The 27122-nt window shown below is 42.7% G+C and overlaps 1 protein-coding gene across 4 annotated transcripts in view; it reads right to left on the bottom strand.

Annotated features, from left to right (window-relative positions):
- Positions 1 to 27122, bottom strand: part of NEDD9 (neural precursor cell expressed, developmentally down-regulated 9) — a 200948-nt gene that overhangs the window by 21585 nt on the left and 152241 nt on the right. For 3 of the 4 annotated variants that reach the window (XM_023185365.2, XM_023185364.2, XM_023185367.2), the window contains one exon: positions 8002 to 8448. In XM_023185365.2, the coding sequence (XP_023041133.1) occupies positions 8002 to 8448 (447 nt within the window). Of the gene's footprint in view, positions 1 to 8001; positions 8449 to 26876; positions 27050 to 27122 lie in introns of those variants that run through there. The other variant, XM_023185366.2, reaches the window with a different exon arrangement.

The raw sequence follows: 27122 nt of genomic DNA, 5'->3' as shown, positions 1-27122 counted from the left end.
GCCTTGGGGTCATCCCCACTCTGGTTCTAAAACTGTCTTGCAAAATGAGACGGAAGCATGGGGTAATGACACCAGTGAAGGCTGCACATTCAATTGGTGGTGACTTTGAAAACAAAAACTCTTCCAACAAATAACTGGTTTAAGTGTGCCATGCTTTAAAAAAAACAAGTATTACAAAAATTAATCAAATAAATCAGAGGTGATTGTGGCATTGCTAAAGGCTTCTTTGCTTCAAAAAACTAATATACTATGGGATCCCTTTAAAGAGAGGACTTCTTGGTACTCTTCAAATGTTAGTGGAGTTACATCCTATTTTTTTTTTTTTTTTTTTTTTTGAGAAGGAGTTTTGCTCTTGCTCCCCAGGCTGGAGTGCAATGGCGTGATCTCAGCTCACTGCAACCTCTGCCTCCCAGGTACAAGCGATTCTCCTGTCTCAGCCTCCCAAGTAACTCGGATTAACAGGCATGCACCACCATGCCCGGCTAATTTTTTTGTATTTAGTGGAGACGGGGTTTCATGATATTGGTCAGGCTGGTTGCGAACTCCTGACCTCGGGTGATCCACCCACCTCGGCCTTCCAAAGTGCTGGAATTACAGGCATGCGCCACCGCGCCCGCGCTACATCCGACTTTTGAAGAACACACATTGTCCTATGTGAGTGGCATTGACACACTTTAAACAGGAGCAGCACGTCTCTCTAGAAGTTATCTTGACAACGTTTAAGGCACAGCTAGTTAGAATGAAGTGCTTTTGATTGCTGACAGTTTCTAGTTCTGCATTTTGCACGATGTATTCAAGCAAGTCTTTTTTTAAAGATTTGTACAACCAGGCCGGGCGCAGTGGCTCATGTCTGTAATCCCAGCACTTTGGGAGGCCGATGTGGGCAGATCACCTGAGGTCAGGAGTTTAAGACTGGCCTGATCAATATGATGAAACCCCATCTCTACTAAAAATACAAAAATTAGCCGGTGTGGTGGTGGGCACCTGTCATCCCAACTACTCAGGAGGCTGAGACAGGAGAATCACTTGAACCTGGGAGGCAGAAGTTGCAGTGAGCCGAGATTGCACCATTGTACTCCAGCCTGGACAACAAGAGTGAAACTCTGTCTCAAAAAAAGATGTGTTCAACCAATATTGTTTGTTTTATCATGAAATTAAATAAATAAATTTATTCTGTTCTCTCTCTCTCTCACAAATACAGTGTTCTCCTACTTAGCCAGACGTCATATTAAAGCAGTGTCTTACCTCTTCACTCTGCTAAGCACAGTCACTTAGCATGAAATCATTAAAAAAGGAGGGTTAACCTCTGTTTGCTTTGGTGTGGGTTTATAAGAAGTTACTAATGCACTCTTAGAAATATGCATTATCTATAAACTTTAGAACGAAGTGCAACTGAGTTTGAAAGCTTTGGCACTGGCCAAACAAAAAGGACCTTTGTTAATTTTTAAGGAGGGGTGTTACAGTTTGCTCATTGCTTTGGCTTTGGTGACTTGTCTGAGAAAAGATGCTTCTCATTTTCAAAGTGAGCTCATAAAGTCCTGCCCTTCAAGTGCTGAATGACCTCCAGTTTTGTGTAATATTAAAATGTATCTTGAAACTTCAGGGGTGACATTTTAGATGGCAAGTTCAGTTCTCTGCATAGCCCCGAAAACCATGTATCCAGGCAAACAATTCATTTAAATTAGGATTATCTTTATGTAGAAATGTACAATTCTGGAACATAGTTGTATTTTATTGATTTATAAATGAAGAAACTGAAGTACCCTCTGCCCTAGAAGTATTTTTTGGGTGTGTATGTATTTTGTGTGTGTATAGGCAGGGAATAGGAGAAAGTGAGGTGAAGTCAGGGTTTAACTTTTCTGGAAGCTTTCATTTCCTCTAAACCTATTTTTTGCTTGTTGTTAGACAAGTCATGCTGCTAATATATAGCACTTAGTTGCCTAGTATCTGAGTGTCGCTCTGGGCAACCAGATTTCACAATGCCTCAAATTCCAATAAGGGAAGTCCTTGTTCCTTAGCCAACAGCTTACGGGTGTCTGCGTGTGTGTGTGTGTATGTGTATGTAGGTGTATGTGTATAATTTGTGATGACTCAGTGTCTAGGAAGGTACAAACATTGTAGCTAATCTATTTCTGTTTCTTACATTACCTTTCAGGAATGAGCCTGGAAGACCTGGCTAAAACCTTTGAATCATTTCCTGCCAACATTTGGCTGTGACCCATTTTGGAAGGTAGAAAATGGTCCTTAAAGATGATGTCATAGGATCTTGGTAAATCTGAATACTACTTGAGTTTTCCAAGTGCCACCTCAAAGCAATACTTACCCCAGTCTAGACCATCACACGCATTGCTATGTCAGACCATTCCATTTTTAAGAAGCTCTTGAGATCAGTGAAATATACAACATATTCTGGGACCATAGAGAAGGGAGAAACTGCTGGGTTGCCGAGAGGAAGCTTCATGAAGGGGATGAACCTTGGAGTGGGTTTTAAAGAATGGATAGGAGTTCACTGGGAGAATAGATGGGAAAGGCATTTTAGGTAAATCATCACATATGGAAAGGAAGTTCTGCTCCTCAGAGGAAAAAGTCAGGCCGGGCACAGTGGCTTATGCCTATTAATCCCAGCACTCTGGGAACCTGAATTGGGCATATCACTTGAGGTCAGGAGTTCAAGAACAGCCTGGCCAACGTGGCAAAACCCCATCTCTACTAAAAGCACAAAAATTAGCCAGGCTTGGTAGTGCATGCCTGTAGTCCCAGCTACTGGGCAGGCTGAGGCATGAGAATCGCTTGAACCCGGGAACCGGAAGTTGCAGTAAGCCAAGATGGCGCCACCGCACTTCAGCCTGAGTGACAAAGCGAGACCCTGATTCAAAAAAAAAAAAAAAAAAAAAAAAGGCTGGTTTTCCTCCTTAGGTGACCACAGAGGAGTTAACTAATCTTGTCTAAATTGGGCAAAATGCACAGAAGTTAAACTCTCAGATAAGCCCAACTGTATATCACTCATGCTTTGCGTCAAGGTACTCATTTATTGTGTATGAATAATTACGCTTACAGCACACAGGCCGTGACATTCTGAAAGGTCCTTCAGCGAGGGGAAGTGACTGTATATAATCTGACACCTCTCATACCAGATGGTAATGAGCTGGACCATGGGATTGGAGTAGCAGCGTGTGAGGGTGGATGTGTGATAAGATCAGAACCACCTTTCAGTTAATTAAAGGTTAACTCTAATTTAACACTTTGATTCTCGCTTCCACCTTGTTCATTGGTTCACTGGGCTGCTATCTGTGGGCTGATGCTCTACCAAGTGCTCAGCCTATAAGCAGTCAGGAGGTAGCCACGGCCCCTGCGTTGAAGGAGCTTGTAATTTAGCCCCAAACTGATCTTCCGAAAGAGGTACAACAAATAGTTCCGGCAGTTAGAATAAAAGCGACACATCCAAAGAATAATCAGAGAAGCACACATAATTTCCCATGCAGATCAACCGTGAAATGAATAAGCTCAGGTGACAATGTCACTGATCTTTGAAGCAGAGAAATGAGACGATTTTAGATCTTTTTAGGCCTTTGGGTTTGAACATTTGTAGGTTTCATTTACCCCAAACCACAATCCCATATTAAGTAGAACTTTTGCTGTTAAAAATTGAAAACTTTTTTCTTCTTTTATAATTCAGCTTTTCAAATTATTCGACTATGAGTAACTCATTTAATTTAGGATTGCCTATGGGTTCTTGGCAATCACGATGCATATTTAGAAATCTTTGCAAAGTGAGAAAAATATAACCTACATATTATTTTCTAATATGATGAAATAGTTATGAGCCCTAAATAGAAGAATTAATGGGGTAGACATGATATGGTTTCCTAGACATTGGCTTAAATGTTTATTAATTTCTGTTTTGCAGTTTTTGTGTTTCGTATTTTGGAGCCAAAAGATCTTTTATTCAGCTCTCAAACATTCTTATAGGCACTGGGCATGTTGCCTACAATGTCTAATGGATAAAACGGCCCTGTGCACAAAACCCAGAGTGAAAACGACCAATGAAATTAAGTAAAGGTGTCAGCGTATATGGTTTTCAGATAACTTGGAGAGTTTTTTTCCACCCTTTGCAGAATTCTTATAGAACCAAAGAGAAAGCCACACACTCAAAAAGCACAGCGTATGTGTTAGCAAGAAAGCACTTGTACCTTCGGTGTGTAGTAAGAAACACAACAGGGCTGATGTAGTAGAAAATAAACTCTGAGAAAGGAAGCGCAAGGTGAGGGGAATGCATTCTTTTAAGCCCCTGCCATGCTAAGCACTGAGTCAGGGACTTTCTATATATACTTCTATTTAATTCTCATGACAGCCCTATGAAGTAGTTAGGATCGTTCCCATAAAACAGATGAAGAAACCAAGGCTTAGAGATGGGTCGGTAATTTACCAAAGGATATACAGCTATGGAGAAACAACCCAGCATCAGCTGAACCCTGAAGGCCTTACTCTCTCCACAGTTCTCATACTGTCTGCTTGTTTCCTGAAAGGGTGGGGATTTTATGACATATTTCTTTCTCTAAATGCTGATTTAATAAGTGATGAATGTCAGTTAGTGTGGAGGGGATAAAAGAGGGTGGGTAGAGGTTGGAGTTTCCAAGAGAGCAAAGTTGAAGTGATAGAAGGCAGAATTCACTGTCTCTTTTGTTTGTTTGTTTCTTTTATTTTCCTTAACTGATTCATTAGTAGAAAAAAGCAGTGCTGGATAAAACTTCCAAAGCCCACAGTCTGTAGCAATATCAAGAGAATTTTGAAGTATGGAAAGTCCCAAATCATAATCAGATTGGAACATGTCCCAGCTCCTTCATGGTCCCTTTACAGTGTTTCTCAAGATCTAGTCCTAGGCCACCACCCCCAAAACTATGCCAGGAGCTCAATAAGATGCAGATTTCTGGGCCCCAAACCAGACCTACTGGATTAGCTTCTCTGAGGGAAAGACCTGGGAATCTACATTTAAACTCACTGTCCCTACCTCTAGGGGTGATTCTATGCCCATTAACATTTTTAAACCCCACCCCGGTGGTTCAGAATAAGATTCCACTGCCTCCTCATTTTCTTATTCAAGAGCTTTTAAAGACCATAGCTTAAACTATCAAGCATATCTAGTTCTGGGCTCACTATTATCTTACAGAAAGAGAAAATGAGCAAATTGCTTCATTAAGCAAGTCAGTAAAACTGCTAAAATGCAAACTCAGAAAAATGAATAAGCCACGCCTGATCCCCAGTGCGCTGGGATTATCGCTTAGGGCCTAGGCTTAAGTCATTAGAATGATTCCCACCCACTGAGAATATCCTATACTCAGGAAGATGTTGACAGATGTTTTTTAAAGCAGTTGCAATTGCCAGGAAGGCTAAAATCACCTCCTAGCAGATAAAGCCATCTCCACTATGAAAGAAAGGAAGGAATGGAGGAATGGAGGAAAGAAGGAAGAGGGAAGGAGGGAAGGGGGGGGGAGAGAGAGAAGAGAAGTGAGGAAGAGTGAAAAGAAAGGAAGAGGCTACCACACTCCCATGGGTGTGAACCACTGGTCTAGGGTACATGGAGAGAGGCAGCCTAGAGACCCAGGATCAGGATACTGTGGAGAAGCCATTGGTATTTGGCAGGGAAAGTGCCAGGGCCACCCTCTTGCCCTCCCCATCCTGGCCTTGTCACTACCCCAGACCCTGACTGTGTGATGCTTCAGGCATGACCTACTCTTCAGCCCTGGCTGCAACTCCTGGAAGGGCTGGTACAGGTCATTTTCAGAAGCTGATTTCCTCCTGCAGGACTCATCTACCTTTTGCTAAACAGAAAATGTTCTACTGAGTGTAGACTTAAAGAAAGTAAAACAAAACATGGAATGTGAGTGCCTGAGGGTCACCCCAGCACCCAAGCCCTTTGACATCAATCCAAGGGAAGATGAGTCAAAATTTCTGCCCTCTGGAAGGACAGGGAGCCATGGGGGAAGCCTGCAGGGCAGTCCCAGCAGATGCAAGGGGAAGACGTCTGAAGGCTTAGGCTTCTCCCACTTGGAGCTGAAAAGGTTGGGTCTAAAAAGGAAAACACGCTACCTTCCTGCCAAAGTCAACCGTGATGAAAGTTTAGAGCCCACCACCTCTCCGCCAAGCATTTCCTGTTCTGGCCTCCCCATCTGCCTCACACTGGCTCAGATGTGGGAGAGCTATTTTTAAGGTGCAAACAACCAGGACTAAGAATGAGAGAAGTTATTTATTTATAGTTACAATTTTCAACTGTTTTTTTCCCCTCTGTAGATAGAGGCCAGGTTTCGTTTTCCCTTTGAAACTACAATTCCTAGGACAAGGAAGACTGAAAAGCCACAGGTCAGTTTATCACCTCTAGGCAGGCATCATTGTCATGGGCAGTACAAGTCTAAAAGCTGTGAACCACCCTTGAGGAATCTCTCTTAAGGAACATACACTCAGCTCATGCCACATGCATGCTCTTGAGAATTATTTTGTAAAACATGCTTTTTATATAAAAAGGTGATTCAAAAATGCATTAGTGCTTTTATTGTTTAAAGGAATCCACCCGCACAATCAGGGTCTGGGGTGGTGACATGGCCAGGATGGGGAGGGCAGGAGGGTGGTGGCCCTGACACATTCCCCTGCCAAACACCAAGGGCTTTCTGCACTATCCTGATCCTGGGTCTCTAGGCTGCCTCTCTCCATGTACCCAAAAATGCATTAGTGCTTTCGTTGTTAAAGGAATCCTTTGTTTTTTCAACCGAGGATTCTAATAGCATCAAATAGATACTCCCTAATTTACAGAGGTTTGTAAAATCAGATTTCATATTAGATTTACTTGGGACAGGGCAGATCTATAGCTAGTGTTCTAAGGGTCAACAAGCTCTTTCTGGTATGTAATTGCATCTTTCCTCTTGTAATTCAGGGATATCTTCTTATCCAGTTAAAGTGGTTCATTCCTAATACCAAACCTTGCAGGACCCACTGGCATTTGCGAGTAAATGAAAGAGGAAATCCCTCCCTTGTGATGTTCACATAAGCATCATCTTGGTTGTGGATATTACCCCAATCAGTCCACTGACATTATTTTCCTGATAACACATGTCCCTTCCTAGAATTCTCTTGGTTGCTTCTGTCTCCCCCACAGCAATGTAAGCATCACCAGGGCTTTGTTTATCTTTAATTAATCACTGTATCACAAGCATCAAAAATATATTAGATGCTCAACATTCATTGTTCAATTAGTGAATTTCTATTGACCTCAAATTGCTAAAGTATTTGGGATTATACAGGGTGTTGCAGAGCCCCCCCCCCCCCCCCACTGTATTTTTAAATTAATTCCTTCTTAAATATCCAAGTTCTACTGTTTTCACCCACTACCTCGGGCATTATTATAAGAATGACTTGAAGGACAGGAGGATGGCTTCAGTCCAATTCCACTGGTATCTATGCATTTTAAATGAGTCAAACTGAGCTAACAACTCTACAGAATGAGTTGGTCAGCATGACCTACTCCCAGTTTCCTCACTCTCACTACTTTGGGTGGGTTCCTTGTTCAGCCAGGCCACCGAGGTCATGATTCAGCTTTTGGCCAAGGGAGGATCCTTGTTGCATCATCAGGCTTGTATGAGATTTGGTGTCTGTTCCACTCCATGAAGAAACAGAAAAGATAGGAAACTATTTGAGCACAGAATGAAGGCTTAGAAGCTAATGTATGAGAAAGATGGAGAGAAACAGTTTAACAACCCATGTAACCCAGGATGACACAGGAACTTAGGAGGGCTGGAAATCAACCATACTCAGCACATGGTAGTTCAAAGAGGTTTTGCTGAATGATGGATGAATGGCAAAATCATGCATACATGATACCTGAGCTAAGGTATTGGTTATATCTACTTCTTAGCAGCTTCAAGTTATTATTTTGGGAACATTTCCAAATGCTCCAAGTGCAATGGGAAAAAAAATAAGTAGGAACAAAGATTTAGTTAGTCACTTACTCACCTTTTTACCCACATGGGGCCCACTGGTTCCCCCAATGCTTCTCTGCACTGATGGTGGCACCTGATATACCTCTTGTTCTTGGGTGCCATGGCCAGTGGGGACTTGGTAAATTCCCTGATTTTGGTAGGAAGGTGGCACTTGGTAGATGGTGTCTCGGGGAGCAGCCTGCGGGTTTGGCACTTGATAGAGCTTCTGTTGGCCAAAGGTCTGCTGCATCAGTCCAGAGGCAGGCTGGTCGTGAGTGGAGGTGGTCTCCTGCACGGGACCAATCAGAAGCTTTACCCGGTTGCCTGGGACAATGCCTTGTCGACCGTGTAAGGAGCACAGCCACCATCCTTCCAGTCCTCCTGTGTTCTGCTCTATGACGGTCAGGATGTCTCCCTTGCGAAAGGCCAGTTCCTCGGCACACTCTGGGACATTGTCATATAAGGCCCTTGCCATAAGATTCTAGGAAAGAAGGAAGAGAAGGAAACCGTGTTACAATATTGGGTCGATCCCTTTAGCACCTAAGGCCCATGCTCTTATGGAAAGGCACACTTCCTGGAAAGGGAGAAGCATAAATCTGAACAATAGACTGTAAGGAGAAAAACAGATGGTGCAGACAAAAGACAGATACATACACACTGCATCTGCCACCAGTGACATCAGACTGCCTCCTTGGAAAAGCTCAAAATACCAGAAGAGTTCTTTCCTCTAGCAGGAGATGCCGTGCCAAGGAATTATGAGTAGCACTGTTACAGAGTTAGAGCATGGTTCACTATACAAAATGTTTTTCTTCCTTTTTTAAAGTGAGCTTAAGGAAAAAAAAATCCCGAGATATTCAGATGTACAACAATGAACATTTCTTAATATTGTTCTATACTGGAGGTGAAAAGAGTAAAAGAAAAATCCCAAATAACACAGTACAAATAGCATTTATATTTGGAGTTGAAAAATCAACAGAAGTCCACATATATATGCCTTGGCAGGGCTTAGAAATTCTTGTTCTCAGATGACAGAAGCCTCGGATCCAGAGAGAATCTACAAGCAAGGCATATAGACATGCCATCAAGCATGGAGCATAGGCCGGCAGTCATCTACATCTCCAGCTTTGACAATGAATTTATTAACACGTAGGAGGATGCCAACTCTTCTCTTTCGGTCTTTTATGCATACCTTTCCTGAGGGCCCCTCCTCGCCCTCCCCTTTCGTCACCTACTTCTTGAATCTCGCCATTCACATTGGAAAAGCTGTGCCTTCCCCTTTCATGGGTCCAACACACTCTCCGTCTTTGTATGAAGGCCTGTCTGGCACATTCAGTACTAAGCAGACAGCCAAAGTAGGCATTCAGCAGAGAGTGGGCAGGCGGTACGTGCTGACATTCCTGGAGGCCTTTCAAAGGCTGGGAAGATTTCATTTCTTGGCGTTAGTAAAGTTTCCCAGCACGCGGGCAGCCATTCCCGCATGCCTGCCCCCTTCCCAGAGCACAGAGAAGTCGGGGACGTTGTTGATTCAGCACAAGCCCTTGGAACACTAAAAGTGATCTCTAGTGCTTTGTTAAGATGTTTGGATGCACTTAATGTCATTGAGGTGGAGCTCATTTATGGAAGAAGGGATTGCAGATTGGATGGGGCAGGTTCGTGACTTTATTTCATACCATGACATATTCGTGGGATTTTCGGCTGAGGTTGTCTGGACTTTTGCCCTCTGTTTTCTTCTCTAGCGACATGGACTTGATCATTCAGCCTCGAGCTTTTCATTTCTTTGAGGCTGACTTGCACCACTCGCACCCCCCTGTGTCAGCCCCACTGCCACGGGTTGTACACATTTTCCACTCTGGAGGGCTGTGCAGTGGAAGGGATCTGCCCTCTATTCAGTAGTTGGGAAGGTCCAGTTCTGCTGCTGTGAGCCAGGTTCCTCTTAGCCAGGGCAATTAAAGGAGATAAAGCCATAGAAGACAGTCCTCAGGAAGCTTTGTGATACTCTTCAAGAATAAGGTTGAAGTCCTTTTTCTTGACAGTTATGAGATCCAGGAAGTGTGGGACACAGAGAGGTGAGTGGCCAGGGAAGCTAAAGGGAAACTGAGGACTGTGTGTTTCAGAGGAAGGATTCACTGGGTAGTTAATATTCCAGGAGGCGTTGGGTTTCATCTAACAATTAAAAGTTCACATACATAAAGATAAAATCAGGCAGCAGTTTATCCTGTTTGTGGAACCATTTAAGGATGGTGTCATAATCCTAAAATTGCCTCTGTTTCTCTTCTCCCATCTTTTGGGTGTTCTGTATTTCACAAGAGAAATCATAGAGTTATAGAGGACAAGATTCTGGTCCTTTTACTAAAATGACCTCTAGGAAATGATTCCACCAGAGTTGTACTGAGATTATTAAGTGGGGAGAGAGCTGACCACTCTGGCCTCTGTCTGTCCCTTTATTCTGGGCCCATTCAGCAATCGGGAAGCCCCTACATGAAATCAGAAGTAACAGAGTCAGGCCAGTTGTATGAGAGCTGGGGGTTGGTAGCTGTGCAATTATATTGGCTACAAAGAAGGGAAAGAAGAGAAACAGAAAACAGTAGAAAGGCAAAGGGCTACAGATCTCATCAGCACAAATCAGCTCAAAGTATTCGGAATTGGGCCACTTCCAACTCCAAGAGCACCCTGAGGTACTGAAGTGGATCACCGGAGCATGATTGATCAGAGGCAGATAGAAATCCCCGTGCGAGAGTCGACCTGGGCGTTCTTTGTCTCCCGTCCCAGTAACCTTCTTACCACCTGGTGAGCAGCCGGCTAATGTTTCTACACCGGCCTGTGAGCTGCTTTTCGGGGAAAACTCTCAGAGCCCCACAGTCTGGGCTGATGTAGGCACCGCAGGTGAGTCCTCCGGACGGGTTGTCAGGACTTCCCAGCGGTCCTCCTCAGTGCCCACAGAGATTAGGTTTCAGGCACAGCTTGACACTGCTGTTAGTAGCCAGGACCCCGGCACTAGTCTCACACCTGTTCACACACTGATACATATTCTCAGCCTTGGCTGAACAGGAGTATGAGTTATTTAATATCTGTGCAAGCTACACAGAGCCCATGTCTACATCAAACCACTCTCCTAAACTGAAGCTTACAGCTCCAGAGACCTTTAGAGATCACCTGGACACAATGCCCTTGAGTCACAGATGATGAAATGGGTCTGGGGAGGCCTATCATTTGCCCACGGCCACACTGTTGGCAGCGATGGAAAGAGAATTGCGCTCTTTCAGTTTAATCCTCTTTCCAGGACTTTAAGCCACCTTAGCTCAGCCACACAGCGTCCTTGTTACTGGGCTCAGTTCCATTATACGATAAAGTACTGAAGAGGACCGGTTCTTCTTTTCGTGTCTATGGAATAAATTGGGTATTTGGGGTCTTTGGTTCTAGCTGTGTTACTTTGCCAGGCAACAGCTCCCCTTTGGGCCTTAGTTTCCTGGTCCTTGGTAAGCTATGGTGATGTTTTAATTAATTTGCTAGATGGCCCTTGGGCTTCAGGCTCCCTCCCCACCTTGCCTCCTCTCCTTTCGCAGTCCAGGCTTGGTCCTATTCTAGTGATGCTATTATGTATGTTTTATACCTATCTGATATTTATCTCACTTACGATTACATTTCAGAAGAACTGTTACCTCAAAGCAGTATATTTCTGAATTATGAATGAGTTCTTGTCACTGCAACCTCTTGTTGAGTATTTGCCTACAAACAGCAATAGTGAAACCATTGGTTGCATTCAAGGGAACTTCTAAGACAACATATTAATAATGATACTACTTGATAAATTATGGATAAATCTCATCAGATTCCAACACAGATAATACATCAGCAAGCAGGGAAAGGCATGGGGCAGGAGTTGGGCTTTCGAAAAGATTTGGTATTGGCGCAAGGTTTCTGTAAGACCTTAACAGCCAAATGAATTTCAGCTGGACCATAAACCATCTCATTCAAAAGTGCACATCACTCGTAAGCAGGAAAATCAAGAATGAATTCTTCTGGCAAGGAGGTGAAGGGACCCTTTCCTTCAGTGCAAAGGTGTGATTCTTTGAGACCATAAAGTCAGAAACTGATGATCTGCTATCTTAGGAAAACTCCAGAGAAGCAGTTTCGTCTACTCAAGATCTACCCTTTCTCCTGCCTGCCCCACCACCTTGGATATTTATCTCCAGGGTAGGGAAGGTCAACACAGAAACAAATCAAGGAGAGATAAGAGAACTATGTAACTCTATATTCAGTTGGATGGTTAGTCTCCAGCGGCTGGCAGTTAGCAGTGCAGCTAGAGCTTGGCAAAATGCCAAAACAGTTAGGGCACAGAACTTGAAAGCCAGAAGGAACTTTAAACAATTACCGTCCAACCCTTTTACTTTACAAAAGAAAAAAATGAGCCTCAAGAAGTTAATGATTTGCCAAGTCACCTGGCAAGAAAGTCTTAGAGCTGAGACAGGAATTCAGGCCTTTTGTCTTGAGGTCCAGAATTAGGACAGAATTTAGTCAAGTGAAATGCAGGTGCAACGCAAGCTGTGGCACTAATCAGGATTGGAAACCAGCATTTGGGATCATGAGCCCTATCTGAGGGAACCCTGATTGCAGCAGCTTCTAGCCTTGATCCCCACCCCAAGCTTCCTTGAAACTGTCTTCTCCTGACCTCCATGATACCACTTTTTAGTTCTCCCTCTTCTCTTGACCACTCTAATCCTTATTCTCCATCAGAGACTAAATCTTTTTCCCATCCGTAAAGTGACCATGTTCCAAAGAGATTTGTCCTTTGCACTTTCCTCTTTTCAACTATGTGCTTACTCTCTACAGGAAATCTCATCTATGGGATGGCATCTGAACACACAAATATTTCCTAAAGCCATAGTTTTTGCTGGATATTTCTTCTGCACTCCAGTCCCTTATATCCAGTCTAATGGGCATTTTCCTCTCTAAAAGCAAGTGCAAACACCTTTTTCTCCTGCTTTGCTTTGCTTGGTTAACAGCATGCACACAGCTGTCCAGAAGGAGCCACAGAGGTTTGTTATGTCTCTTTATGACCTGCAATCCATCAGTGGGGCCCTGCTTTCCACCTCACTGCCACCCTTCATTCAGGTTCTTAGCAACTTTTTTTTTTTTCTATAGCACAGAGATTGCTTCCCAATTGGTTTTCCTGCATTAAACTTCTTCCTCCCTCAAAACCCATCTTCCATTTAACCAGACTGGGTATCTATCCAAAGGCTGTTTCCCTTCCCAGTTCTCGATCATACTGTTTCTTTACAGTACAACTTGGATTGCCCAGTTCAAGACTGTGAACTCCTTAAGTTCAGAGATGCAAATTCCTTTTGCATTTCCAGAATTTTACCCCCGTATCCAAAATGAAATACAGACTCATTAAATGTTTGCTAAGTTGAAATGGATTCTGGACTCTGATTTCCTCATTGTCTGCAGGGAGGGTGAAATTGTTTTACTTAAAGAATTCAGCAAGACATTTGGTTAGAATTTTCAGATGGAAGTGGGAAAAATGAATGAACCAGAAAGAGAAATGTCATGTCCAAGTCACTCAAGCCTCACAGCCAGAGACTATGGGAGACAGACAGCAGGAAAGCGCCTGCCCCTCCCTATTAAAACAGGATAATGACGCAGATCGGGAGCCTGACCCCCCTGAAACTAGTGTTTGCAACTACGGAGCAAACAGGAAGGCCAAGAGGAACTGACCATCCCAGTGAGATTAAGCACAATAGTCTCTTTTAAGAGCTTTTCTCCCTTCAGTGTAGCAATCTGCTTTTGGCACTAGGTGACAGAGCACCATTCAGACACTTTGCCAGACCACTTGGGTTCTGCTGTTCCTGGTTCCCAAGCTATGCCTGAGGAGAAGGAAGAAAATACTGTACAGTTGACCAGAACGCGGGTACAGAGAGCTCTAGGTCACATGACGACTTCTACCACTCACCCCACCTCCAACTGCTCCCTGCCTTTTTTTCCTTCCCTCACTGCTATCAAAATGTCAAGAAAGCTCATTACTCCTATGTCAGAGAAACAATCTGCTTTTCCATATATGGAGAGGTGTGACTTGTAGTTTCCATGACCACTCATGCGGTCCTTTTAAGAGAAATGAGACACTATGTCTGGTGTATCAGCCCACTAAGACCGATAGCATCATCAATGGCCCGGCTTCCTCTGATTATTTTTACTTCATTCTATATTTGTCATGCAGGAGATCTTGCCATGGCCTCAGGGTTGCCCCATTCTCAATGACATTATTTTCCTGTAACCAATCCCCCAAAATTTTAGCCTGGACTCTTGTGGGTTTGCGTGCCTGCACACAAAAATGCATGCAGAGGACAGACCCTGAGAAACAGACACATTCAAGGAAATGGCCATCGTCAAGGAAGTCAATCCTAAGGCAGGCAGTTGAGGGATGAACATTGTCAAGGTCAGTCTCGGGGCACAACGGGGAAGAGAAAGGCTCACATGCTTTTGTGCATACTGATGAAAACCAGCTTTGGTCTGAGGACTGCAAACCATTTTGGCTATATTTCTCCTCTCCTTCCCATCATCACCTTTGGGATAGAGGGGGATGTGGGCTTTCCCCAAAGAAGGAAACAGCCATAGTCAGAAAACATGAATATCTATAAGTATCAGGATTTTAATTCTCAGAATACTTGGTTTACACTTAGGTTCTTGCATGTGAAGATCTGGAATGTTGAATTTTTTGAGTTGGTTCCTCTTGAGATTATGAAGTCGCAGACATGAAGCTTTCACATTCAGGAGACAGAAGATACGATAAGTTATGATATGATATAAGATATGCTATGATATGCTAATCTTTTCCCAGTACTATTTGCTGAATGTGTTCTGATACACTTTTCACTAGGTGAGCTGAACGAGCTCACAGAAAGGCAAGAGCAGGATCCCATTTTGTCCCACTAATCCCCGTCATCCTTCTGCCCACTGGTGAGGGGTGTTCAGCATTTCCCACCAAGGACTCCTCTGTCACCCAGACTGCATTTCAGGCAGTAATTTTTATTTTCTGTAAAGTACTTCTTTTAGACCCCTACGATGGTTACAAAGCTTACGTGAGTATCTTGGACCCTCTCTGAATCTTGACATCATTCGCTTTGTCCTGAGTTCTCAAGTTTTCTTAGAGTTTCCAGCTTTGTGTGAACTTTAGCTATAGATTTCTCTTTTGAGCATGTCTGAGTGGGAGAAGGTTTGAGAAATGTGACATTAGATACCTGCCTCCCGAAGGTACTCTTTGGCATGGCAAGAGACGCTGTTAATACTCCCTGGATGTGCTATGGGGCAGTGCCTTGTGTGTGGTTGTGGATCCAGGGCTTGGGAATTTTAACATCTCTTCCACACTGGCCAATCCAATCTGATGAGGGATCATTTGGAACCCAGCACAATTTTGGTGGCTGATATACCAAAGTAAAGTTACTTTTTGAGAGCTGATGAAAAGATCCGATGCTCATTGCAAATTTGGATATTTGGATCTCAGAAAGAAATCTCTATCTGACGAGATTTGGTAACATGATATGGACAACATAGCTGTGCATTTAAAAAGGGTTTCCTCAAAAGCTGGGTTTCTCTCCTTCCCCACACTTGAATGAATGCCATGTATTCTTGCTTGATTTAGGGTTCATGCTGGACAGACACATTCATATGCTAGGATTTGTTTACTATGTAACCAACAAAATCTTAGGGCAAAAAGTTAGTAGGCAGATTGCATATATGTGTGTGTATGTGCGATGTTATAGTCAAACTCTATTATTTCCTGGCCCATGGTGGAAGACGAATTTGACTGCTGAGTTCTATTTTTCACTCGTCTTTGGGTTTACCGAAGCAACTCCTGAGAGTCTTAAAGAAGGTGGAGGCCAGGCATGGTGGCTCACGCCTATAATCCCAGCACTTTGGGAGGCCAAGGAAGGCAGATTGCCTGAGCTCAGGAGTTTGAGATCAGCCTGGACAACATGATGAAACGCCATCTCTGCTAAAATACAAAAAATTAGCCGGGCATGGCGACATGCACCTGTAATCTCAGTTACTCGGGAGGCTGAGGCAGGAGAATTGCTTGAACTCAGGAGGCGGCGGTTGCAGTGAGCCGAGATCGCACCATTGCACTCCAGCCTGGGTGACAGAGCGACACTCCGTCTCAAAAAAAAAAAAAAAAAAAAAAAGGTGGAAGAACACCTAGGTTTTTCATAGGTATTAGAACCAGAAGTCACCCATATCTTGAGCAGAGTTGATTAGTAAGAACGAACCATTCTAACCCAGTCTCCTTATTTTACAGCCCAGAGGGTCTCTTATTAGATTAGCAGCAGAGCCAGAGCTAGCATCTTGCTCACCTCTTAATCTAGAATTTTTTCCCGCCAGACAGGGATGCCCTTCCTGAGAATCTTCTCCATCTTAGAAGTCAGCTCTGTTGCTATTAAGCCTTGGAATTTTGAAGCATTTGTCCTAGGTTGCCCAGTTTTGATAGATTTCAGTACAGTATCTTGGCAAGGGGTCAAAAATGCGGGGCAGGCACAAACTCTTTTCAGGGTTCCGTCCATAGATAAATCTGACAGGCACCATATAATGATGAAGGCCTGACACCCACCCACCCCCAAGATAGATTTTATTAACAATAAAACAACCATCTGGATTCCAGCCAGCATTACAGTATTGGCACTGGATCATATCTATCTGCCTGTCTAGACAAATCCCTCTAACATCCAGGTACCAAGGGGAGAGAAATAAGAATTAAGTTTTAATGGAGTAGGAAACTGCAATCCACTATATTACAATATACTTCCAAAAATAATGTCATTTCTCAAAGTCAAAATGCACAAGTTATAACATCCGATAAGGTGTTTGAAAGAAGAGAAAGAGGTTCCCATTTTCCATTCCCGTCTATCTTATCTTCCTTCACCAAGCTATGCAGCCCAAGGTTATACCTAAATCCACCAATACAGATGCATACACATCCTGGCAACTCTTGTCCATCTTCCAGCCAGAACCGAGCTGATGGAAATGGGATGCCACCCTCCCTGGAACTCTTTTAGATGTCACCTGACCTGGGTTTGGTGCCTGATTGGTATTATCTACTTCACTTGTGAGGTCCTCAGAGAGTTTTAGAAAATAGATTCACGCTTGGCTGAGAGGTGTGTACAGTCATACACTGTCAACAATGCAGCCGCTAAGCTCTCTCCAGGAAGAATTTTCGAAGCTGCAGTTTCTCAGAAGACAGGGGAAAGGTGGCAGGAGCAAAGGGAACAAAAAACCCTCATTGTGAAATTGTTCAGCGCCGAGGTGCAGAGACAAGCTCTTACACGCACATGTTTTACACCAGTTTATGAGAATAAAATAGCTTTCTTAAAGACCCAGCTCTAAATGCATGTTCCATGATAAGGTACATATTGTAGAGAGAGATGCCAGAGAAATACTTTAAAGTTGCCTTAGAGATGGTTTGATGGGTTTTACATTTGACTTGAATGAAACTCTGCACTTCTTAGTATTTTGTGGTATTCACTGAAACAAACTGGGGCTAGGCCTGTAAGAGGAAGTTGCTTTTTGGTTAGGACCTGTTACATTAAGCTCAACATCAGTAATGATAAAATTATGGCAATCAGTTCTACGGGGGTATTTTTGTTCTTCTGTCACATAAAACCAGTAGGACAGTTATTTTTTAAGCAGAAGGAGTAGAAGAGATTAGACCACTGCTTCTCAACTAGGAGATTTTTGTCCCCTCTGGGTACAGGCAATGTTTAGTGGCATTTTTTAGTTGTCACCGTGTGTGTGCGTGTGCATGCACACGTGTGTTACTGGCATCTAATGGGTAGAATGGCCAGGGATGTTGCTAAACATCCTACGGTGCACAGAACAGCCCCCACCACAAAGAATGACCCGGCCCTCAATGTCAATAGTGCCAAAGTTGAGAAACCCTGGATAGAGGAATGGACACCAGACTGAATCAGGAGGGTCTAGCTTCAGACTTCACGTTTTAAGACTAATGGACCACCAAATCTCTGCCTTTTGTGTCTCTGTTTCCCTGTCTGCAAAATAAATATTAATAGACATGTTCTTCTTTGTTATACAAATATGAGGAATCATGAAATTATATACTCCAAATGCTCTGGTTTCTTCAGAAAAAAGGGTCTCTGTGAAATCAAAGCACAGTTATTATTAGTGTGCCAAGATGAGCTCATGAAATTGTGTCTTAAGAACTATATTCCTCTCCCTGGAAAAAAAAAATTCCTCCAGGAAAAAAAAAAAACAAAAAAAAAACAGAAATGATCTCATCATGATTACACCTGCCACACCAAAAAACAGACACACTTCAGAGAAATGAAATTCTTTCCCTTCAGCAATGAACTAAGCTGAGTCTGTAATTAAGATCTTAATAAGGGAGGCAGAAGGCTCGATTCAGGTGCTGCGGGCTATGAGGCAAGAGCGCCCATGCCAGGTTTAAAGCAAGAACAATTGGATGCAAATCCGCCGCACTGCTTGACACTCTCAGGTGTTCCAAACAAGTCCATATTTCAAAATGGGCATGCCTTTATTTCTAAAGATGCCTATTTCTGTAAAGAAAAGGAAAGGGAGCACTTTGTTATTTACAAGTCAATGTTAAAAAAAAAAAAAACCCACAACATCTTAGATAGTTTCCTGCAAAAGGCTGCTGTAAGGAAGGTGGGATAATGCCTTCGACAGTGGGTTAATCTCAGGAGCAGCTCTTGATGACAGTCTCTAGAGTGACCATGTGTTTCCGAACTCTCCCAGGCAGTCCCCAGGTTCAAATATCCTTTCCTTTGTCAGACCATATGTCCCATTATTTTTGGTTTGTAAAACATGGATACATACTCACAAAAAACAAATATTTTTGAAACCAACAATAAAGGATGGGAATGCAAGTATTTTTCTTGATTATGGATCTGCCACGGTTGAATTTCCGATTTGGGAGAAAAAGAGCTAGGCACTGATAAGAATCTTAGATTCCATCAACGTACGTGTTCTCTAATTGACAAGGTGATCTCTGTAAGGAAATGAGATCTATTCTAGGGCCTCTGGGCCTCTGTGAGATTGCCTAGAAGTCCAGCTCCACAGTGACAGGGGTTATTAAGAGAAAGAAGGCTGTCCAGTTGCGTGCATTTCTGCTATTCCCTTCCTCGAGACCATTTAAAGGTGTGCTTGTCATGCTGGGCTCTGAGTGGAGAGGGTCAGGGAAGCGGCGATAACACTGGACTTCTTCCCCAGGGGAGCACGCAGGGGAAAGAGGGCTCGACATGTTGCTAGGCCCATGCTGCTGTGCTAGTGCGGCCGTACCGAGGGTCCACGAACCCATTTCCTGCCAAACTCTCGGTCGTGCCACAATGACTCGTAATAAGAACCAAAGAATAAAAGGAGAAAAAAACCTCATCGACAGATGACTGATGTGTCCTGACACTAAAGACTCAGAAGTAGCTGGAGTGTCTAGAAGTCCACTTTACTGCCATTTTCTGTATGCTGGCTTTGCCTGTTACGGTTATTTTGGGGGGCAGATAAGCCCAGCTCATTCTTAAAGAGTCCTCTAGCTGAGTCCTCGGTTAGCCTCATCTCCTGTGGGAGTAAGGCATTCAATTAAGGAAAACAAACAGACTATTATGAATCATTGAGATTAAGGCTAACTCACAGTTACCAAACGATAGCACAGGATTTCTGCCTAACCAAAAAATACTAGGAAAAACATTAATGACACATCATGTTATCTAAATGCCTAATGCCTTAATAAGTAGACAGGAGATCTGGTTCAAATCTGAACTTTACTTGTGTTTTGGTTACTGCAACTTTCTATTGGGTTTCACAGATAATTAATCCATCCACTGCCCCCACGTCAACCACCCACACACAGCAAAAAAAGGAATTAAAATTAATTTCAAAATAGCTATCAAATATTTTTGTTGCTTGAAATGGTTTCACTTTTACATATTCATGGTTGCTCAATCTTTGTTTCCGGTGGGCGTAAACAGAACATTTCACATGAGGGACATTTTTGGCAACATCATATAACTATTACCTTGACATGTGAGACAGACATATCAGGGGAATTCTAATTCGCAAGACTGAGATTTGCCAACAATCATGACACTTGCAAATCACTGGACCCAGGCTTTGACTGAGGATCATGAACTACCTATTTAGATATCATTTAAGCACCAGCAGTGGTTAGGGAGGGGATTAGGGAGAAAGATGCTGCTGTTTTTGTTTGTTTGTTTGTTTGTTTTTTTAAAGAATAACTGGGATTTGGTAGTCCATTGTGGGGCCCAGGCATATGTATTGGACACTGGCAACTTTAATATCTCCATGAGAGCTGCCTCCACTCCCTACCTCAACCATGAAAAACTGCTCTCAACACCACCACTATCCATATTTCTGGAGTGCCTGTTCTATCTTCTGCACATTCACCTAGATCTCATTGTTTAGTCAAACTGTCTTCTAAGAGAGTCTCCCTTTCCAGTGAAGGGTAGAAAAGGTCACCAACAAGGTCACTTATCTTAAAATGCAGATTGTTCTGGAAAATAGGCCTTTGCAGGCTGTCATGTTCCCTAGCTGTGTGGAGTCCTCATTAGCCAGCAGGAATTACTGCAGCGAGATGGCTGGAATGTTCAAAGTAAATAAGATGGAGGGGGTGTTGTTGGCAAAGTATAAACAGGGTTTTTTTTTTTGTGAGTGTGTGTCCCCTTTTCATGCCCGTACTCTTTGCAATCATCTATCACCTAGGAAACCGTCAGTTACTCTCTGGCATTTTAAGTTAGAAATATAGTATTTCTTCCCAATGGCCCTGTTTTATTTGTCTTGGTGAGAAGTCCTGGTAATTCAGCCTATATGTTCCTGCAGAGTATTGCCTTGGTCCTAGTGGCTGGCATTTCAAACCAATTTGTTTCGATTTCTTTCTGACCCTAAAATGATCTAAACATAGACAACCAAGACCTCTTACTTTACATTTATGTCATTCTAATTGACTGCGGTTGGATAAGAGATTTTACCCTGAACTTCTCATGTACTCCCAACTTACATTCTTTGGATTTTACCTTCGGTTTTTCAAATTGATGCCTTTCTCTTTTCCTCATTGATATTTGTGTTATGGGCAAACAATTCTAGTGAATGTTTCTTCTTAAACTTTTATCTATATAAAACATCCATATTTATATATCTGTATATCTTTGTGTGTATGTGTATATAACATCATATAATAGCTGCCATTTATTAAATGCCTACTATCTGCTGGAAAGGACAATTGTCATATATTATATCCTATAACTATCTGATAAGACAGGTATTATTCCCATTTTATAAATGAGGAAAAGGGGGTTTAAAGTAGCTTGCATAAAATTATACTGTTAGAAAGTAACAAAAGTGGGATTTGAAACAAAGTCCATTTTTTTTTTCTATGCCATATAGTGTTAAGATCCTCTTAAATGGCTATTCGTGTATACATTTTTTCTCCTGTGAGCAAAGGCTTATAATTTCAGGAATATTGAGTCCAATGAATAATAATGAAGGAACCAACGCGAAAGAATTTTAGCAAGTGGAGCTATATGCTATTAGGGTCCTATGCTTACAATACACATCCAGGCCCAGGGAATACTCAACAATACTCAACCATCTCAACCTAGCAACTGGGATTTTGACATAATTCTGTCACCAAGTCTTGAGTACACACCATCCTTTCAACATGTATTGAGCATCTACTATACAAAGAGAACTGGAGCCAGCTAGCATTGTCTGCTTACTATATGCCAAGAGCCATAGTAAGTACTTCATTCATGTATTATCTCAGGTCTTGGAACAATAGTATGAGGCAGTTATTCTTATCCCTATTTTACAGATAATGCTGTAAAATGAGGCTTAGAGAGCTTAACTTGCCTAAGGTCACAGAGCTACAAGCCATAAGGAATAGAAATACCTTTCTCCAAAGCCCATGCGCTATCATGTCTCTAATACAAGAGCACAAAAAACCAAGTCTCAGCCCCCTCAAAACCTCACAGACCCTAGATCATGCTTTTTATTCAAGGACTTTCCGATCAATCTGCCTCTACATACAAATAAAGGGTGGGTCCCTCATATTCAGTGGGGTTTACTTAAAACTAAACAGGCTCAGTAGGCAACCTATCTGAGTTACATGTATCCTTTAGATAATGATTTGATTGAAAGAGGTTAATAAGTAAGGTAGTGCTAACAGAGTAGGGCAGAGGAAAAACATAACAGCCTATTTTAGGGATTATAGGACAGTCCAGGAGACAAAGGTTTCAGAGTTTGATTGTTTAAACAGAGTGGCTGGATGAGGAGACTTTACTAGCAGGACTGACAGGCCGCTCAAGTCATGCAAGCACAAAGAGACAGGCAGATGAATGCGGGCAGCGGACCAGGATTTCCCATAGCAGAATCTAAGGAGAAGGAAAAATGAGGGCTACAGGATGTGCATTAAAGATGTCACATCCATGTGTAGGAGGCGAGGGGCAGCAGTAGACAGGTGGGGGTGAGGGGCCTGGGGAGTGGGGGTTGGAAGTAAGACCTACCGAAGTCAGTAGTAAAGAAGCATAAGGAAAGCCTGAAAAGAAGAAGAAGCAGAAAAAAAAAAAGAAGAAGAAGAAGAAACGGTGAGGTTATAAAAGCACGAAAGAGGGAGGAAATTTGCAAAAAGACTGGGCGCGGTGGCTCACACCTGTAATCCCAGCACTTTGGGAGGCTGAGGCAGGTGGATCACCTGAGGTCAAGAGTTTGAGACCAGCCTGGCCAACACAGTGAAACCCGTCTCTACTGAAAATACAAAAATTATCCAGGCATGGTGGCGGGCACTTGTAAACCCAGCTACTCAGGAGGCCGAGGCAGAGGAATCGCTTGAACCCAGGAGGCAGAGGTTGCAGTGAGCTGAGGTGGTGCCACTGCACTCCAGCCTGGGCAACAGAGTAAAACTCAACATCAAAAAAAGAAAAAAAAGTGGAGAGAAAGGTGTTTTTTTCAGAAGACTGGAGTGAAGGGAGAGACAGGGAGTCACTGAATTCTGAGAACAGGACTGGACTGACGTGTATCCCAGCAAGGAAAGGATGCTAAAGGAATCCTTGGTATGTTACGCACTGTGCAACTTGCTAAATTTGGTATTATCAGGCACCTTCAGTTCTCTAAAGGCTTTTATCTCTGTGTAGTTAAGCCATTTAGCTCTGCAAATGGGTTTGCTAAATAAATACATAAATACATAAAAAACCAAGTTGATATTTTTCAAAGCATATTTTAGTGCTTTTAAATCCATAGATCTCATACAAGGTTCAAAAAGGAAAAGGGCAGGAGTCCTACATTTGGATTGGTTGCAAAAATCATATAGAGAAAAATAAAGCATTTTAAACCAAAATATCAAAGCGAGGAAATAATTGGGAATTTTATAGGTTATACATGACCATATTGACTAAATCAAAGACCCTCTGTCATTATTTTCCTCAGTCTTGCTTGAGAAAATACGAATACTTTCAAAGTCCCTTCCAAAGCACACGGTTTCTCAGCACACAGGTTCTCCTTTCCCTGATCTATTCCATTCAACCAGAACACAGGGCTCTGACTTTCAGAATGCAGCTTTCTTAATGGCATTGTAAGTTCCGTCTGTAATTTTTCTCCAGTCAAAACGTTAAAGAATGAATTTGTTGCATGGCAGACGAGATAAATAATTTAGAATTTTAATGTAGGCACGTAAGGGCTCAGAAATTTGGCAAAGCCACAAAAGCATCTCTGCTCAGCCATTAGCGGCCAGGCCAAGTGGCTGCTGAGCCCCCGCCAGGGCTGGGCCTGAGGTGGGCGGGGCCTCGGGCCTGGCAGGCACAAACGGGGCGGGTTCTCGGGGCTTCTGCTCAAACACAGCTGCTCAGAGACCCTTCCATCACCCTCCCGGCAAACAGCACAACCATCCACCTCCAGACCCTAAGGAGCGAGCCTTCACTGGGTAAGCAAACCAAGGCCATCCGGGCAATCCCCTAACCCCCCAGCCCCCGCCCAATTAAGAACATGCTCTGTATATGAAGGGGATTTTGTAGAAAACTCTTAATAAATGAAGCCCCCATAATTTACTATCACATAACCACAGACTGAATCCCTTCTAAGAGAAATGGAAAATTAAGTACATATGACAGTGACTGCAACCTTCCTGTGGACAAATAAAAAACATACAGGGAAATAAAGACAGACTAGATATGTACTAACCAGAAATGTCTGTCCGGAGTAATAGCTTACGTTCCCCAGTTCTCAGGATTGTTGCACGTATGTTGCTGCCTGGCCTGAAGCTGTGTGTGTTAAGTGCAAAATAAGTGAAGGTTTGTTGTTCCGTAGTTGTGATCCCTGAGGCAGCCAAACCAGATGATCAGGTTAACAACGACAAAAAATCTTATAGGACCTGTTTCATAAGTCTTTCAGTGAACATTTTAAGATCTGTGCTAAATTTACAGTGCATAGAGCAATGTAGTATTTTAAAGATAATTCTTGTCTCCAGGATTTTACAATCTAATCATTATCTGGTTTTACTACCTAAGTGGCTCAAGTTAAACAAATAACTGCCAAGCGTGCATTTCATTTTACTTTGTAGAGTTACTGTCTTAAAAAGAAATTATCCTGCAGGAATACTTGGGATGAAATAGTCTTAAACTTTCTGGGAAAAGAAAACACTAGCCATATTTTAGAGAGGTCAACGATGGTTCTTTCTCTTAATAGTGGTTCAAGTCGTGAGTTCTGCAGCCAGATCGCCTTAGTTCTAATCCCAGCTCACCACTTTCTAGCTGTGTGGCATTAGATAAATTACTTAGCCTCTCTGTGTCATTTGAAATTGAGTATAAAAATAATACCCACCTTATAGAGCTATTGGGAGAGTTGAATATGACAATCTTGTATTGTCACAGTAAGTCTCAATTAATGTTACTTCATTACCTTTGTGTCTCTCCTCTACTTACAATAACAAAATCCTTTCCTGAAGTAAAGTTGTTCATTATTAAAGAGAGAGAAAGAAAACTTTATAAAAAAGGAAAGTGGATTTCTTCAGTTGTTGGTTGATTTAGTAGTCATCATAGGGTGTAAGTCATTTGTCCGGTCAGAGAAGTTCACTTCTTTGCTGGTGAAGTTGCCCACAGGCTAATAAAAATCATGTATTTACATCATTTGGCAAAGTGTTCAACACCAGTAAGGCCCAGTGGAGAAGCAGGTTTCTCCATGAATGCCAATTGCAGTTTACATTGTCAGTCACTTTATCGGTTGCCTTTAGATTTTCTTTCCATAAAGAGTAAAGCTAAACACGATGAGATCATTGAATAAAAGTGACTTGAGACTTTGTCACTTTCGTCACTTTCTAGATTACGGCACTCAATGTTAATTTCAGCCATTTATACTTTCCAATAATAGACACATGAACATACTTTCTCTTTTATTCTGCAAGCCAGTTCTTATTCAACAACAAGGAAAGAAGGAGCAAAAAAGTCACTCCAGGCTGAGTAGTATCTGGTCCTATCATTGTTCTAAATAAGGGAATATGGGGTGACCCACTTTAAGAAACATAGCTTTCCTGCCAGGTAGAGGGATTTGTTTCTGGTTGCATCCTAAAGTCAAATATTAATAGTCTTCAGGATAACCCTTTCCTCTGATCTTCCCTACTGAAGAAGATAATAGAAAACTGATAAAACAGAAATAGCTGATACCTGTGTCTTCAGACAGTGGTAATGTAGGCATTACAATGAAGACTTTTGACATTTAGATTAAAGCTTTTGAATAAGATTCACAGTTTTTGAACAAAAGCTTTATTATTAAGGCTAGTCAGTGGCTATCAGCTAGACCAAGTATTTACAACCTTACATCAAAAAAGGATGGACCAGAAAAATTTAGAAAAAACACGAAGTAGCTTCCAGCTAGTATACAGTTAACATAAATTGTCAATCCGAAAGCCTAGCACCCTTGCCCAAATCCACCTTAATAATAACACTTTTGTTTAAAATAGCATAAAATAAAATAGTAATACTAGCACTCATGTCTATTCACCATTCAAGAAAAATCCATGCCCAATTCATTGCAGTCTGCTTTCTTTGTGTCCCCTGGAAGCTGCTTGCCTCCTTAGATGGGAGTGACTTTGAAAAAAAAAAGGATGGGGGGAATATGTGGAGCAAGTCAAAAATCCTTTTGGCAAGAAAAATATACAAACAATGGTGTAGAATGCATTGGAAAATAACGCTGCTGAAGTACTATGACTATAACACTCGGTAAGCTTTCAGGTACAGTGAACCAGCCTGAGCCTTCACACTCTCACCCCATTCAAACTCCAATAAAAATGTTTTCAAGAAATGGCTCATACTTATTTATTCCTACATCCAATATCACATAAGGATGTCAACATTTTCCATCCTCAGCTGTGTAATCTGCGCTTTTCATTTCTCCCACCAAAAGTGCATATGGCATACTCTTTCCAAGACCAAACGATTAAAGGAAAGGCTGGAAAACTTTGCACTAAGAGCCAGTCTGAGAGAGACTATGCAGTCCTCATTCCTCCCTTATTACGGCTCCCCAGGGCAGTGGAAGCCAGGCCTGGGGAAGCCAAGGAGACTTGAGCCAATGCCTGCCGCGATTCAAGTCAGACACCCTCTGATCTCCGGTGGCTGCTGTGAAGCGGCTCCAAGTCTTAACTTCTCACCGAGGTATTTCCCCGGCAACTTTCAGAGCAATTGGACTCGGGTGTACTGTGAACCCCTGGAATGAGTCTCAAAGACCGGGTCTTTGCTTGCCTGCTTACATGCCAACCTCAGTGACCCGAGACCCATCTTAGAACTCTCCGGGAGACACAAGGGACTGTCACAGTAGGGAACACGCATATACACGCACACACACGCAGGCACAGCCTTCAGCTTGCAAGGAAACCTGTAAAAAGCACTCTCTTACCTTATACTTCATTTCGGCGGCGTTGAGTTGAGCCGTTTTCCTACACTAGTTAGACAGCATTAAGCACTGCGGTGCCCGCCCCTCCATTGAGTGCAGCGCTAGAGGAAATCGAGAAGGTCCCGGGGAGAGCCGCTTGTCAGTCGCAGCGCCTCCCCAAAGTCTCTGAGCTCACTGTTGTGACTGAGGCAGGCTGATCGCGGACCTCATTTGCATGCCGCCCCGCCATTGGCTAGTGGGACAAGGTAA

The sequence above is a fragment of the Piliocolobus tephrosceles genome, chromosome 5 (assembly GCF_002776525.5).
Source record: "Piliocolobus tephrosceles isolate RC106 chromosome 5, ASM277652v3, whole genome shotgun sequence".
NCBI lineage: Eukaryota > Metazoa > Chordata > Mammalia > Primates > Cercopithecidae > Piliocolobus > Piliocolobus tephrosceles.
This window is presented reverse-complemented; position numbering and strand designations above follow the sequence as displayed.